At 43.0% G+C, this 17,584-nt stretch overlaps 1 protein-coding gene across 1 annotated transcript in view; it reads left to right on the forward strand.

Annotated features, from left to right (window-relative positions):
* Nucleotides 1-3,016: 3,016 nt before the first annotated feature.
* The window catches only part of LOC122929722 (bombesin-like), a 49,182-nt gene continuing 34,614 nt past the window's right edge, over nucleotides 3,017-17,584 (forward strand). The window contains exon 1 of the mRNA XM_044283387.1: nucleotides 3,017-3,215. Within this exon, the coding sequence (XP_044139322.1) occupies nucleotides 3,053-3,215 (163 nt within the window). The 5' untranslated portion in view covers nucleotides 3,017-3,052. The remainder of the gene's footprint in view (nucleotides 3,216-17,584) is intronic.

Consider the following 17,584-nt stretch of genomic DNA (forward strand, 5'->3'; position numbering starts at 1 on the left):
TAATGTGCCAGTATCAAGTGCCTTTCTCCTCCCCCCTCCATGTGCCAGTATCATGGTGCCAATAGCCCCCCTACCCCATGGCAGTAAAGTAACAGTCTGGTATTTGAAAAAAAAACGAAAAAACTTTTATACTTACCTCCATGTCTGCGATGCGATGCAGCCTCTTCCTCTTCCTGTGTGCCCAGCAGCCTCTAGTGTTGAATATTTGGTGCTCGTGTTCTTATTTAGCCTGTCTTTCATAAAAGTTTGTGATGGGATTCAAACCCATGACCTTCTGTATCAGAGGCAAAGCATTTACCCACACAGCTATGACAGCTGTACAGACAGTTACTTAACAAAATATAAAAATAAGACTTCTACTGTAGAGAACTTTGATACCTAGGGTACAACCATACACATGACAGTTGCCCCAACACACCCAGCTTTCATGTGTATGTACACTAGGTATCAAAGTTATCTACAGTAGAAGTCATATATATATTTTTTAAGTAATTGGCTATACAGCTGTCATAGCTGTGTGGGTAAATGCCTTGCCTCTGATGTGAAAGGTCGCGAGTTTGAATCCCAGGAGAAACTTTTCTGAAAGAGAAATGAGATTTAAATACACCAGGGTCTCGTAGCTCAGAGTGTGTGTGCTCCCTCAGCCTGTCAGCTCCATGCCACTCTGTGACAGAGAGAGAGTGAGAGTGAGAGTGAGGGCGGAGTTCGGTTCGGTTCGGTTGCTGCTTAGCAAACAGGCTCATTGAGGTAAATGTAAGTTAATTGTTTGCCGGCCCCCCTTCTCTGTGCTCTCAAGCAGCCGCTTGGGCTGCCTTATGATAGAGCCGGCCCTGCCAGTGTCTCTGCCCAGACCATTTCCAGGTGCTTAGCAGAAGGAAATTTGATGTTGCGGTGCCAGGTAAGTGTCCTGCCACTGACAGCCAGCCACTGTTACCTTCGTTGTCATGAACAAGAAACCTGGATTGCTATATACTGGAACCATGTCGTCTTTAGTAATAAATTAAGGTTCTGTTTGGAATCCAATGGTGGTAGGGTTCAATTATGGAGGCCTTGTGGTGAACTCTTCATTCCTGCATTTTCTGTAGAGCAACACAATACCCCAATGATGGTATGATGATCTGAGAAGTCTTTGCATATGACAGTAAGTCAACCCTAGTAGTGATACGAGGGACACTAACAAAGCTATATGTTCAGGACATCCTGCGGCCACATGTGTTGTCTCTCATAGCAGGGCTTCCAACTGGCATTTTTCACCAGGCTAATGCTCACCCACACACAGCAAGTGTTTCCCAGGAATGCCTCTGCCAGATTGCAACACCTACTTGGCCTGATGGATACTATACAGAACCTGTATGCTTCCATGCCCAACCATATCTCATCTTGTATCCAGGCTAGAGGTGGCACATCAGAATACTAGAGCCTTCCTTCATTTGTACAGTTTTCCCTGATAAACTTATCCTTTCACTCTAATATTGTAATCACGTATATATATCATTAGTCACACAAAGTTTTATTTGATTCCAAGAACTCCTTCTAGGTGCATTATTTTTTGTCAGTAAGTGTAATTTGTAATTTTTCCCATGTTCATCTTTGATTTCACAATTTATATAGCTTTTCCTACATCACACATAGGTTTCTGTGTGGCATTTTTGTAGCAGTTTTTTTTTATTTTTTTGAGGAAAACTGCCAATTCGAGATGTTACCCGAAAGTCTATTGAAATATGAAATGCAAGACAAACATTTTCTGGCTACTGGCATTGTTTGCAATTTGGTTGGTGTTTGTATCTCTGGCGTTTTTTGTATAACATGTTTCTAGGGTGATTTTCCATTTCCTTATCTATAGGGAAAAATTAGCTCAAAAAACACTAGTTACAAATTTGTTTTGATAAAATGGCACCCAAAACGACCAAATAAAATGCATTCAGTATGGAAACATTTTCTATGGAGTTTTTTTAGTGGTAAAAAAAATGCTAGTGCATTTGCTTGTGTAGTATAAAGGGACCTTGAGGGTCCTGCCACATGGTCAGGTTTTTTATTGTAGTTTTTAAAGCCAAAACCCAGAGTGGAGTTAAAAAAGAGGAGAAGTAGTATTTGTCCATAATACTTGTTCTTTCTGATTTTTTTTATGATCTACATCTGATTTACACTTCAAAAACTGCATAAAAAACCTGAATGTATGGCAGCACCCAAACAAGGCTCTGGAGTTTCAATGAACCAGAATCATCACGGTATCTCCGAAAGTAGAAGAGTTGCAATTCGTTAATCATAAGAATGCAACCTTTGTACATGATTCCAAAATAAAAGTGATAGTTGATAGGAAATAATCCAAGCTGAAACTACAGCTTTCCAAAGCACCTGAATATTTCCCAAGTCATTTTTGATGTTTGCTATGAACAATACCTGTGGCTGAATGAAAGCAGTTTTATGAAGAAAATCCATCGAGCTACTATTGCTGAAGAATGAGTCAGATATGAGAATGATATTAAATCTTAGGATGCATTGATTGTAATTATTTCTGCTAAAACTGGTGTAACCGGTTGGATTTTACACGGATGATATGGATGTTGGTTGGATAATTGTGAAATCTGAAACTGTCATCACTAAAGTTCTCTTTTTTTAACATTGCACTCAGTAGAACAAATTGTAGGTGATATGTTTCCTAGTCATGGTATAGATTTCTAACAATAATGATGCATCCCTCCTAGGATTCTAAAGGTACATTGTTTTACAGCTCAGTTGGTGCTGTAGGGGTTACACACTATCTTTAGATGCATCCTCTGGAGTTCACCAGCTGTACCTGTAGTATGATATCCTGGTTCTTTCATGCATATTAGGCATTCACATAGACCTGCGCACTATAAAAAAAAAATAAGTGCCACCTTGGGGACTGGAGGGTTAAGCCCTGCACACAGTGCAAACACGTGTGTTATTCATCACCAGCCTGCTGCCCCCCTCCCACAGCACCTACTATATAAAGTGACTGAGGGCAGAGAAGAGAGATCAGTAGGACAGCCCTTCAGAATCACATCCCCACAGAACGCAAAGCACAGACATGTCTGCAGTTCCTCTCACTAGAATCCTGCCCATCGGGTTCCTTACTCACCTGCTTCTTTTCTCTTTCGTCTCTCTCACAATCTGCGTGGAGTTCACTGAAGAAACTGGCAAACTAGGAAAAATCAATGTACTTCAGAGAGGAGGCAACCAGTGGGCAATTGGTAAGTAGAACTTCTCCAATTTCTCCACACAAAGCTGGCAACACTGAATGTTGATTAGGGTATAGGCTCAGTACCAGCAGGATTGCCAACCGTTTAGAAATGTCAATTTTTTTTCCTATGTCCGTGAAAAAAATAGATGTGTCCGTGATTTTTTTGAGGTTTGTGATACTTGAAATGATAATTTTTTAAATCATTTTACAGCTTGACAGTAAGTGCTGGTAATAAGGTGTTATCAGTATATTGAGCTATAGACATGGATTACTTATAATCTTTTTCATTCATTATGGTTTTCCAATTTGTCCATAAAAAATGTTGGCTGTCCCTGATTCTGGGATAAGTTGTTGAGAAAAAAAAAAATCTGGTTGGAAACCCTGCTAGGAGAAAAGTGCATTGCCAACAAGATTGTGTTATTTTTATTTATTTTTTTGTATAAAGAGCTAATATCACACAGAATAAGGGTCCATTCACACGTCCGCAAAACATGAACACCGGCAATGTGCGTTCCGCATTTTGCGGACCGCACATCGCCGGAATTGTCCGCAATTGTGGACAAGAATAGGACATGTTCTATTTTTTTGTGGAACGGAAGTGCGGATCTGCAAATGGGGAAGTGGACAGCACATTCCGGCACCATTGAAAATGAATGGGTCCGCACCTGTTCTGCAAAATTGCGGAACGGAGGCGGAGCCGTTTTGCGAACGTGTGAATGGACCCTTAGAGTAAAATGTGCGTCGTTTTAGCAAGGAACCTGAAGACCAGACCTAAAGACATGTAAATTCACCCGACAACAATGCCCTTTTCAGTGGGTTTTTAAGAATATGGGGTCAGGCTAAACATGTTATCCAGACAGTGACATATCACATGCATAATCACTCTTGTGCATACAAAGGGATGGAGTGCCACTTCAGAGGGGGAGTATTCTGTAGCATTAAAGGGTCCAGATAAAAGACTAATTGTTAGAATAAAAGGTCATTGTCTTCCAAAAGTGTCAGTGGAAGGTTTCAGGGCGTCATAATGCAACATTGACACATTTGGCATAATATGGAGTAAAAGAATTAGGAAAATGATGAGTGATTTCAGGGAAACTGAAAATCATGATTTAAATTCAAGATTAAACATAGGCTAGATTTAGTACTTGGTGTACTCTCCCTCTGTAGCAATCTGTCACTCATCTAGATCATGTTCACTGTGCCTGCCTTTGTCGTTTTTCATAGTCTTATGTTCTGCAATTAATGTCACTTTAAAAATAGGAATATACTGTATGTATAAAGCATATATTACATTATGCATGAAAGTAGGGAATTGGTGCTCTGAAATGTTTATGCACACATGTCCAGAAGAATTGAGACTTGCATAGTATAATCTTTAAGAAGATGTTAAAGCGCAGTGAGAAAGGAAAGTCTTTATTTGGTAGCACTGATGCTACAGTACCTTGAACTAATGTTCTAAAAACTTAAGGTGACCATCGTTAAATATAATCATTATGTCTATGGTTATGGGAGCCCTTCCACAGGTTGGTATTCATTATGTCCATGGTTAGTCATTACATCCATGGTAATGGGGCTGTTGTCCTTTTTGTCTAGGACAAGTATAAACCTTGTTGAAAATTATTCTTGCTAGTTCCGAACAATTGTATTGTATGTGAATGATAAGGCTAAGAGTAAAAATGATTTTCCATGCGCAAAGGATCCTCCTTTAATGACCGGCATCCCAGTACTGAAAAATATTAGACTGATGTTCACATCAGCAGCAATTATTTCTCTCTAAGGCTACTTTAAACTAACATTTCTATTTTCCGGTATCAAGATCCGTTGTAGGGTCTCAATACCGGAAAAAAAACGCTTCCGTTTTGTCCCCATTCATTGTCAATTGGGACAAAACTTAACTTAACTGAACAGAATGCTCCAAAATGCATTCCGTTCCGTTCTCATAGCAGCATGCTGCGGTTTGATTTCCATCCTGGGATGCGTAGCAAAACGGATACGTCATGACCCACAATGCAAGTCTCAGTATCTGAGGAAAGGGATTTAGGGGTCATTATTTCAGAAGACTAAGGGTCCATTCACACATCCGTTGTTTCTTTCCTGATCTGTTCCGTTTTTTGCGGAACAGATCTGGACCAGATCTGGACCCATTCATTTTCAATGGGTCCTGAAAAAAATCGGACAGCACAATGTCTGATTTTTTTTTTCAGGACCCATTGAAAATTAATGGGTACAGATCTGGTCCAGATCTGTCCCGCAAAAAACGGAACAGATCAGGAAAGAAACAACGGACGTGTGAATGGACCCTTAAAGGTAGGCAGACAATGTCACAGAGCAGCAGGAAATGCTAGCAGAATGCTTGGGTGTATAGGGAAAGGCATTACCAGTAGAAAGAGGGAGGTGCTCATGCGCTCTATAGAGCACTAGTGAGACCTCATTTGGAGTATTGTGCGCAGTACTGGAGACCATATCTCCAGAAGGATATTGATACTTTGGAGAGAGTTCAGAGAAGAGCTACTAAACTGGTACATGGATTGCAGGATAAAACTTACCAGGAAAGATTAAAGGACCTTAACATGTATAGCTTGGAAGAAAGACGAGACAGAGGGGATATGATAGAAACTTTTAAATACATAAAGGGAATCAACAAGGTAAAAGAGGAGAGAATATTCAAAAGAAGAAAAACTGCTACAAGAGGACATAGTGTTAAATTAGAGGGGCAAAGGTTTAAAAGTAATATCAGGAAGTATTACTTTACTGAGAGAGTAGTGGATGCACGGAATAGCCTTCCTGCAGAAGTGGTAGCTGCAAATACAGTGGAGGAGTTTAAGCATGCATGGGATAGGCATAAGGCCATCCTTCATATAAGATAGGGCCAGGGGCTATCCATAGTATTTAGTATATTGGGCAGACTAGATGGGCCAAATGGTTCTTATCTGCCGACACATTCTATGTTTCTAAGTCAATGGGGACAGGTCCATTTTCTCTGACACAATCTGGCACAATAGAAAATGGATCTGTCCCCCATTGACTTTCACTGGATCCGTCTTGGGTATGTTACAGATAATACAACCAGATCCGTTCATAACGGATGCAGACGGTTGTATTATCAGTAACGGAAGCGTTTTTGCTGAACCCTGCCGAATCCAGTAAAAACGCTGGTGTAAAAGTAGCATGACACAGCTTTTTTTGCATTGCCTATCATTTACATTGCTCGATGACACAATAAAAAAAGGACACATCTTTTTCAGCAGGATCAAGATGCCCAAATGTATATGAAGCATGAAAACTAACTATGATTATATGAAACATTTTATTAATCACCCAACAAGTGTAAAAAGCCTTACATACTGATACTTATGGGAGAACAGATATGCGTATTAAGATTACCCAATGTCACCAAATTCATCCACCAACAGCCAGAGGAATCTATCTATTATAAAGTCAGAAATCCATACATTAGACAATTCTGGTTATGGGGGTCGATGATAAAATTGCTATAGTTGTTTCTTAACCTATTGGCTTAACTTTAAAGTTCTGACGCTCTGGGCTACGATAACTTTATCCCTTGAAGATGTATTCACCGAAGCCCAGAATGCCAAGCCATCAGATCGTAAACTGCGGAGCTATAAGTGCCAGTCTATAAATTATTCAAGGTGTGTTTTCAGTGCTCATGTGCATTATTTATGTGTTTTTATAGATGTTTAACTGTTTATGAAGTGCTTCATTACATTAGTGGCTTGCCACATGCAGTGCTCCAGCTGTTCTGACATGGCAATCTGTGGTTTTCTTAGTAGTTTCATAGCATGCTGGCACTAGCACTGGAGAGTCATAGGTAGTATGAATTACCGTCATTACCATTACAAAAGTTGTTTTCATTCATAATACATAATGAATTAGATAATGCACAATCTTACATCTGTAGCGATTGCCGGAGATTATATGTAAGTTTAAAAAGAGAAATACAAGATATGGAATATTTACTGAAGTCATGTGAATTGTTACATGTTTTAATATATCCTATATTCTGTCCATCAAAAGACTACATTGGAAATGGCAGTCTGTATTCCGCAGGGCAATCATCATCAAAAATTCCACAGTCACGTAGAATGCTACTACAGGTTAAAGGGATGCCACTATTAAATGTTAGGCTACTTTCACACTGGCGTTTTGGCTTTCCGTTTGAGAGATCCGTTCAGGGCTCTTACAAGCTGTCCAAAATGGATCAGTTTTGCCCTAATGCGTTATGAATGAAAAAGGATCCGCTCAGAATGCATCAGTTCAGTCACCATTCCGCTCTGGAGCAAGTGCGGATGCGGTGCGATTTTCAAGCACGGTTGCTAGGAGACGATCGGGATGGGGACCCAATCATTATTATTTTCCCTTATAACATGGCTATAAGGGAAAATAATAGCATTCTTAATACAGAATGCATAGTACAATAGGGCTGGAGGGGTTAAAAAAATTAAATTTAATTTAACTCACCTTAATCCACTTGCTCGCGCAGCCCGACTTCTCTTCTGGTCTTCTTCTTTGAGGAATAGGACCTTTGATGATGTCACTGCGCTCATCACATGGTCCGTCACATGATCTTTTACCACGGTGATGGTTCATGTGATGGACCATGTGATGAGTGCAGTGACATAATCAAAGGTCCTATTCCTGTGCACAGAAGTCGGGCTGCGTGAGTGGATTAAGGTGAGTTAAATTATTATTATTATTTTTTAACCCCTCCAGCCCTATTGTACTATGCATTCTGTATTAGGAATGCTATTATTTTCCCTTATAGCCATGTTATAAGGGAAAATAATAATATCTACACAACACCTAACCCAAACCTGAACTTCTTCTTCACTTACATTCACTGACCTGCGATCCCTGTGATAATAATTCATGTAGCAGCCGCCGAAAGTAGAAGCACTGTGCTCAGTGAGCCGGCTGCTACATGAATTATTATCACAGGGATCGAAGGTCAGTGAATGTTACGGAGCATTAGACTGCATAGAAAGGGGGAATATAAGTGGGTAAAATTGGCTTCTACCTTACAGTCTTTTTTTTTGCCTTCCTCTGGACCAACTTGCAGGATAACAGGCCGAACTGGATGGACAAATGTCTTTTTTCGGGCTCATATACTATGTTACTATGTTATATACTATGTAAAAAGAGCTATAGTCACGGGTGAGCACACTTCATTTGGACTTATAAAGTTGATAAAATTTAATTAAATCACACTATTTATAATGCACACGTGTATTACATATTAAGGTAAAATTAAATATAAAACAATGTACTGTAAAATGCAATAAAATCAATTGAAAAATAAAATGCACTGCATATGATCTGACACATCCAGATGAATCTAACCAAATCCACAGAGGTTGGTTGTATTAGCCGGGATAGTTCCTTATTTGCACAATAACCAACTAGCTGTGTTATAACAAAGTTCTCAATAGTATTGATTGAAGTCCCGTGGGGACATGAATCCACGTATGGGTACAGATGTATATTGAGAATGTTGCTGTATGGGATTTCAATAGCTTTGGTATTTCGTAAGTATTTAAGCGCCGGTCTTTTGCGCTAATGCAGTCCTATGGCTGTTTGTCTTTGTTTCAGTCCCATATATGTTATAATTATTTAGTTTGCAAGTTGATTCCTCTTACCTTCCTCAGCGTTGGCTGTTTATTCAGGCGAGGATCAAGCGGCGCGGGACACTGCCGGCGTCTCACTCCGTACTCCTCTAGCCAACTTATCCGAGTTCTCGCGGGAGTTCGGACGGGATTTCAGTCTATACCTAGTCCGTGTTGTTTATCGTCCGGCACAGTAGGAAGGTAGATGTCTTTTCAGTTTGTTGATTTTAATTTTGATCGTTTTACGCTGTCCTTTAATACATTATACAGACCCCCACAGTATACAGTACAGCAGTATAGCCCCCCCCCCACTATACAGGCCCCCCCACACTATACAGGCCCCCCCACACTATACAGCCCCCACAGTATACAGGCCCCCCCACACTATACAGGCCCCCCCACACTATACAGCCCCCACAGTATACAGGCCCCCCCACAGTATACAGGCTCCCCCACACAGTATACATGCCCCCCCCCACACAGTATACAGGCCCCCCCACACAGTATACAGGCCCCCCACACAGTATACAGGCCCCCCCCTACACAGTATACAGGCCCCCCTACACAGTATACAGCCCCCCCTACACAGTATACAGCCCCCCTACACAGTATACAGCCCCCCCTACACAGTATACAGCCCACCACACAGTATACAGCCCACCACACAGTATACAGCCCACCACACAGTATACAGTCCCACACAGTATACAGTCCCACACAGTATACAGCCCCCACACAGTATACAGTCCCACACAGTATAGAGCCCCCCACAGTATACATCCCACCACACAGTATACAGCCCACCACACAGTATACAGCCCACCACACAGTATACAGGCCCCCACACAGTATACAGTCCCACACAGTATACAGCCCCCCACTATACAGTGGTTTAGAGTATATTAACATAACAGCCCCTGTCACCTTTTTCTGATGTAATCTTCACACAAAAAAGCTCTACAGTTAACTTCTGCAACACTCCTGGTAGGACCTGTGATGACCTCATAGCCATGTGACCAGTAATTGCTAGGTTACTGGTCACATGGTGATGATGTCATTAAGGTCCTAAATCACAACTTTAACACAGTACAATCATGATGCCTGGACTCCTGGTAAAGCTGACAGCCTGACACCCGGGGCAGTGGCTAGCAGGGCTCAAGAGGCAGCTGCCTTGGGCCCCCCCAGGAGCAACTGGGCCCGGGGCAGCTGCCCCTTTTGCCCCTTGGTAAAGACGGCCCTGGCAAGCCCGTGTGTGTCAGGGCCACACATACTGTATTGTGCCCACTGGCTAGTGGCTATGCCTGCACTCATACCGTTACAGGGTGTCATTCACTCAAATACCTTGCAAATAAAAAAAATTCTATTTAAAAAACTTTCTGTGATATAATCACATTTGCAAGCCCGTGTGTGTCAGGCCCACACAGACTGTATACTGGCTAGTGGCTAGGCCTCCACTCATACCGTTACAGGGTGTCATTCACTCAAATACCTTGCAGATAAAAAAAATTATATTTAATATTTTATTGTGACATAATCACATTTGCAAGCCCGTGTGTGTCAGGCCCACACAGACTGTACTGTGCCCACTGCCCCCCACTTATATAGGTTGGCACAGTACCTTGCACGCATAGTACCACTTCACATAAAAAGATAACAGGGATATGTCAGGGGATGTAGATAACAGGGATATGTCTCAGTCAGGCAGCATTACACACATGGACGTACAGTGTGATGATGATGATGTTGTACCCGCTGCTGCTTCCTTTGCTGAGGTGTCAGATACAAGTCAAGTGGTTGATGATGACGATGGGTCCGTGGATGCCACGTGGGTGCCTGCTCGAAGAGAAGAAGAGGGGGAAAGTTCAGAAGGGGAGACAGAGAGAAGGAGGAGACGAGTTGGAAGCAGGGGGAGGTCGTCGCAAGGAGCTAGTGGCACAGTCAGACAGCATGTATCGGCACCCGGGGTCAGCCAGACAGCACGCCAATCAACGCATGCTGTTGCCACCACCAGAATGCCGTCATTGCAAAGCTCAGCAGTGTGGCATTTTTTGTGTGTGTCTGCCTCTGACAACAGCGATGCCATTTGCAACCTGTGCCAAAAGAATCTGAGTCGTGGGAAATCCAACACCCACCTAGGTACAACTGCTTTGCGAATGCACATGATCGCACATCATAAACGCCTATGGGATCAACACATGATGACGAGTAGAAGCAGCACACAAGCTCAAAGCCACCATCCTCCTCCTGGTCCAGCATCTTCAGCCACGTCAACCATTGCTGTCCTCCATGCCCCCTCTCAACCACCCGCCACTCCGCCTCTCACCTTCAGCAGTTCCATCTCATCTGCCCACAGTCAGGTGTCTGTAAAGGAAATGTTTGAGCGTAAGAAGCTAATGTCACAGAGTCACCCCCTTGCCTAGTGTCTGACAGCTGGCTTGACGGAACTCTTAGCCCGCTAGCTTTTACCATACCAGCTGGTGGAGTCTGAGGCCTTCAAAACATTTGTCGCTATTGGGACAAGACAGTGGAAGGTACCCGGATGAATTTTTTTTTCAAATAAGGCAATGCCAAACCTCTACTCAGTGATTGAAAAGGAAGTCATGGCATCTCTGGCATACAGTGTTGGGGCAAGGGTCCATCTGACCACTGATACCTGGTCTGCAAAGCACGATCAGGGCAGGTATATCACCTACACTGCGCATTGGGTCAACCTGCTGACGGCTGCCAAGCATGGAATGCGTGGCTCTGCAGCGGAGTTGGTGACACTGCCACGACTTGCAGGCAGGCCTACTGCCACCTCCTCTACTCCTCCTACTCCATCCTCTTCCATAACCTCCTCGGCTGAGTCCTCTTTTGCTGCGGCGTCTGGCTGCACATCAACTGAATCCCCCCAGCTCCCCAGGGGCTATTCCACATCCCGGATACGACAGTGTCACGCTGTCTTGGGGTTGACTTGTCTGAAAGCAGAGCGCCACACCGGACCAGCACTCCTGTCCGCCCTGAACGCACAGGTGGATCAGTGGATGACCCCGCACCAACTGGAGATCGGCAAAGTGGTGTGTGACAATGGAAGCAATTTGTTGGCGGCATTGAATTTGGGCAAGTTGTCACATGTGTTGAATCTCAACGTACAAGGCTTACTGGACGTCCTCAAGCAGGCCAGGAATGCTTGTGGCCATTTCAGGCGTTCCTACACGGCCATGGCGCACTTTTCAGACATTCAGTGCCGAAACAACATGCCAGTGAGGCGCTTGATTTGCGACAGCCCGACACGTTGGAATTCAACACTCCTAATGTTCGACCGCCTGCTCCAACAAGAAAAATTTGTCAACGACTATTTGTATGACCGGGGTGCTAGGACAGCCTCTGCGGAGCTGGGAATTTTTTTGCCACGTTACTGGGCGCTCATGCGCAATGCCTGTAGGCTCATGTGTCCTTTTGAGGAGGTGACAAATTTGTTTTGTTCCTGGAGCGTGCCCTGCGAAGAGTGCTGGATCAGGCTGTAAATGAGCGTGAAGAGGAAGAGTTGTGGTCACCATCACCACCAGAAACAGCCTTGTCATCATCGCTTGCCGGACCTGCGGCAACGCTGGAAGAGGAGTAGGGGGAAGAGGAGTCAGAGGAGGAATGTGGCTTTGAGGCATCCCAGGGTGCTCGTTGTTGTCACCTATCTGGGACCTGTGGTCTTGTACGTGGCTGGGTGGAAGAACAGACCGTCAATGACATCAGTGAGGACGAGGAACGGGAAATGAGTAGCTCGGCATCCAACCTTGTGCAAATGGGGTCTTTCATGCTGTCATGTCTGTTGAGGGACCCTCATATAAAAAGGATGAAGGAGAACGACCTGTACTGGGTGGCCACGCTACTAGACTCCCGGTATAAGCAGAAAGTGGCGGAAATGTTACCAAATTACCGGAAGTCAGAAAGAATGCAGCAGTTCAAAACCAAACTAAAAAATATGCTTTACACAGCTTATAAGGGGGATGTCACAGCACAACGGGAATCTAACTGGGGAAGAGGTGAAAGTAATCCTCCTCCTACCACGACCATGGCGGCAAGGACAGGACGCTTTACAGATGTGTTGTTGATGGAGGACATGCAGAGCTTTTTCAGTCCTACACATCGCCACAGCCCTTCGGGATCCAGCCTTAGAGAACGACTCGACCGACAGGTAGCAGACTACCTCGCCTTAACTGCAGATATCGACACTCTGAGGAGCGATGAACCCCTTGACTACTGGGTGTGCAGGCTTGACCTGTGGCCTGAACTATCCCAGTTTGCGATAGAACTTCTGGCCTGCCCAGTTTCAAGTGTCCTGTCAGAAAGGACCTTCAGTGCAGCAGGAGGCATTGTCACTGACAAAAGAAGTCGCCTCGGTCAAAAAAGTGTTGATTACCTCACCTTCATTAAGATGAATGAGGCATGGATCCCGAAGGGACTGACAGTGGGGGATACGTTTGACTAACAAAAGGCCTGATGACATGCCTTGGCCTCAAAATGGTCCCCACGCTGCTGTATTTAATGTCTGCATACCGGATGACTTTTGTGAATTCTCCGCCACCAACTAGGGTTCAAGCCGCAATGTTTTAGTCACCTTTCTGCCTGGAAAACATCAATTTTTCCGGCTGCTGTAGTGCTGCAACAATACCTTATTTTTCAGGCATGTGCACATGCCTAATTTTTCTGGCCTCTAGTGCTGCACTGTGGCTGCAAAAACAAAACAAAAAAAAGGCATGTCATGTGTCAATTCCCCTTCATGATCGGTACCTTGTTGTGGTGAAGGGGCTTGCGTATCACAATGAAGCGATCATCACCTGTATGAGTGTGTTGGCAATGTTGCCACACCCTAGATAAGGACGTTGCTTCATTATGATCAGACTAAAAGCGATCGGCTGGATAATTTTTCATAGAAAAAACATTATTATAATTTTTTTTCAATTTTTTTTTAGTTGTATGGGTTTTTAATATATAAAATAAACTATTAAGAGACTTTATTATGATTTTTGTATTAGAAATAATGCAGACAATTTAAAAATTCCCCATCAATTCCATTACAAAGCAAGTACAGAGCTCAGAACAAAATTATTTTAGGATGTTGTTAATTCGACAATGATTAAAAAATTCGACACACGTTCTCGGATAGAGGACGTAACAGGGATTAAACTGATGAGAATAATACTACAGAAAATACCACTCATATCGGGTGTGACAGTAAATTGCACAGTGACTGTGGCATGGATTCAAACAAATGGGAGGGAGCCAGCGTTTTTTTTAACCATCTCCCCGTTCGAAAAATCAATTCAATTCACCTTTCTGGGACCCTTGGTGTTGTACGTGTCTGGGTGAAGGAAGAAACCTTCAATGACATCAACAGGACATGGCTAGCTTGGTATCCAACCTTGTGCAAATGGGAAGTTTGCGGTTGTTTGCGGTGCATTAAAAGGGGAGTTTGGTCTGTCAATGTCTGTGAAGCAGGCGTAACCCTTACACTACCTGATCTATACAACATCATATCTGATCGTATACACACACTGGATGTTTTAAACCACGTTGTTCAAAAAAATTTAGGATTCTTAGGTGATTTATGCCCTTTATGGATTGATATCCAACTCTGCGTCAACTATGTAATTTCCCATGGGAGTTTTGCCATGGATCCCCCTCCGACATGCCACAGTCCAGGTGTTAGTTCCCTTGAAACAACTTTTCCATCACTACTGTGGCTAGAAAGAGTCCCTTTGGGTTTAAAAATTCGCCTGCCTATTGAAGTCAATGGAGGTTCGCCCGGTTTGCCCGTTCACGAACATTTGCAGAAATTCGCGTTCGCCGCTCGCGAACGGAAAATGTTATGTTCGCGACATCTCTACTCATCACATGGTACTTCACATGATCCATCACCATGGTTTGCCGCAATGCACCGGGACGCATCCGGACCTAATCCGGACACGCTCGTCTGCAAGGGGCCTTAAAGAATCAGCATTTATCTTGCCCCTATTAACCCTTAAATAACCTTGCGATTTTCTGTGTTTCTCTAGGTCAATACGATTACAACAGTATGACACTAGTGTGGTTTTTCTTGTACCTTTTTTCTTTTCAGCACCATATTCTGTACTTTTTTGTAGTTATGTCTATGGAGTTATATCTAGAGCTGTATGAGGGCTCATTTTTGCAGGCGATCTGTACTTTCAGTGATTCCATTTTGAAGTGTGTGACTTTATTTTTTTATCACTGTTTACTACATTTTTTTGGGAGGTAAAGTGACAAAAAATGGCTAATTGGCCCTTTTTGATTTTATTTCCCGTTATGTTATTCGCCGTGTGAATCTACAATTTTCATAGTCATGAAGATAAAGAAAACTCTTTGAATGAGAAGGTGTGTCCAAACTTTTGGTCTGTACTGTATATATATATATATATATATATATATATATATATATACTTATTTAAACCAACATGACTTTGATACATTGTATTGTTTATGTATTTTTATTTTGGGGAAAAGAGGGGTGATTTGAACTTTTAGATTTTTTTTATTTTTATAAGTGACTATAACTGGCAATCATTAGATTGCTTGTTGTGTTATGTGATGGCTCCATGCTATTACAGACATATAACAGGTATCCTGATCTCAGCCGGTGAACGCTGTTACGGGTGCTGGAGCACGCGGCTCCTACACCACTCAGATGCTGTGGTCACATTTGAGCACAGCATTTGGGGGTTTAATGTATGCGCTCAGCCTTATGGCTGATCGTATATATCTGCCCCAGATCTCTGCTGTTTGAAACAGCAGAAACATGGTGGCTATGGCTCCCCACTACACGGGTGAGCAGGTCTCATCTTTAAAGTGGCAAATTCTGTCATACATGTATGGTGGAGATTGAGGAGTTGAAGGAGTTTCATAGCATTAGAACAGGCTGACCTTAGACCTGTGTGCTGGTCAGCAAAATTGATCTGTCTTGGTCCCATCCAAATATGTGGCTCCATATTTTGTAAAAAAAAAAAAAGTTTTATTATATACTATTGAGTCTCTTGAGCAACAGGGTTATTACCATTACTCCTAGAGACTCTGTTCTCTCTGCTGCTGCTGCAACGCCCCCTGCACTTTGATTGACAGGGCCAGGCTTTGTGGATGTCATTGCATCTAGTCCTGACTCCAAGTCTTGTGTCTGCTCTGTGCCGTTCAGTAACCAATGCAGGCATAGTACAGGGAAGAGGCTCACCCAGGGGCGGACTGGGAACTTAAAGTGCCCCTGGTAAAAACCTAAAGTGGCCCTAATGTTGTAGGTGGATCCAAATTGACAGAAGGCGGGGCGACACAAGTAAATGGGGCCAATACAAATTATCAGGGTCGGCCATACCATAGTGCAGCACTGAATACCTACCATCCCAAAGAACCAAATACCACAATGCAGCACAAAGGGGGTCATTTATTAAGACAAGCATTTTAGACCCTGATCTTAATAAACCCCTGCGCTGGCGGTGGATCCGCTGAAGTTATGAAGAGGCGCTGGCCTCTTCATAACTTTGCCGAATCCACTGATGTTTCTAAATGTAAGATAGCTTCCTTGTTGTCTTACATTTAGACCTTTTTCTACTCCTAAAACAGGCGTAGAAAATGGTAAATGAAACAGGCCTGCCAGCCCGCCATCTTCCCCGCTCAGCTCACGCCCACTTTTTTAGACCTGGTGTGAGAGGGAAAATGTTGCAGATTGCGGCACAACTAACCGTTGCGCTGCAATCTGAGCCTGAAATTTCAACAGCTGATCGGTGGGGGTTTCGGCTGTTGGACCCCCACCGATCAGATACTATCCCCTGGATAGGTCATCAGTTTTAAAGTCTCGGAAAACCCCTTTTATGCTCAGGCAGCATATTTCTTTGAATCTTTACGTAACCAATGTTCCATGTGAGTTATCTGGTTTACAGGTTGTTCATAGGGGATGAATCCAGCAATACCCCATATATCAGTCTGCTTGTGAGCAAGAACTAGGTAAACATTTTCCTCTCAGGAACGGGAAAAAGCTACTTTTTTAGTTCATAAACAGGAGAACAATTGTACCATTGTTTCTAGGAGGTATAAATCCTGGGTGTGCCTACATTTTTTTCCTCAGTTCCTGAGTCCCACTGGTAACATGGGTTGAAAGTGGGTGCAATGACCGACATACTGTATGGAAGGAATGGAGGGATGCTGTAACTTCTCTTTCACACTCTGCATTCAATCCCTATACAAAAATCCTCCAAATGAAGTCACTTTCTATAATCCCACAGGCATTTTATTATGGCCAGACCATTAGTAATTCCCAGATATGTATGCTTTAGACTTATTCCCTCCTCTATATATAACATGAAAGACACCTGGTCCCTCTCTCTCTTTTCCATATGTTGTCTTTTCATGTTCTTTATATATTACCCTTTCATCCCTGGGTTTGCTGCCTAAATCCAGGCATCCCACTTCCAAAAGTATTGCCAGACATGTTTAGTGGGATGCAGATGCACACCAATGGCCTCCTAGTATAATAACGTGCATGAAGCCACTATTTAGTGAAGGTAGGTACAACATTTCCAATAGACATTCTTATATAATGTACATCCTTGTCACCTAAGGTGTTTGCCATGTAAATCCCAGTGATATCATTTGACCTCAGGAGTTTTCACAACTTCATGTCATCTTTGCTTGGGAGAAGCCAGTCAGCTGTAAGCTGACCTATTAATCTTCACAATAAAACTGGTGTTAAAACATATCATGAAGTAATATTCATGTATTC

The sequence above is a fragment of the Bufo gargarizans genome, chromosome 2 (genome assembly GCF_014858855.1).
Source record: "Bufo gargarizans isolate SCDJY-AF-19 chromosome 2, ASM1485885v1, whole genome shotgun sequence".
Lineage (NCBI taxonomy): Eukaryota > Metazoa > Chordata > Amphibia > Anura > Bufonidae > Bufo > Bufo gargarizans.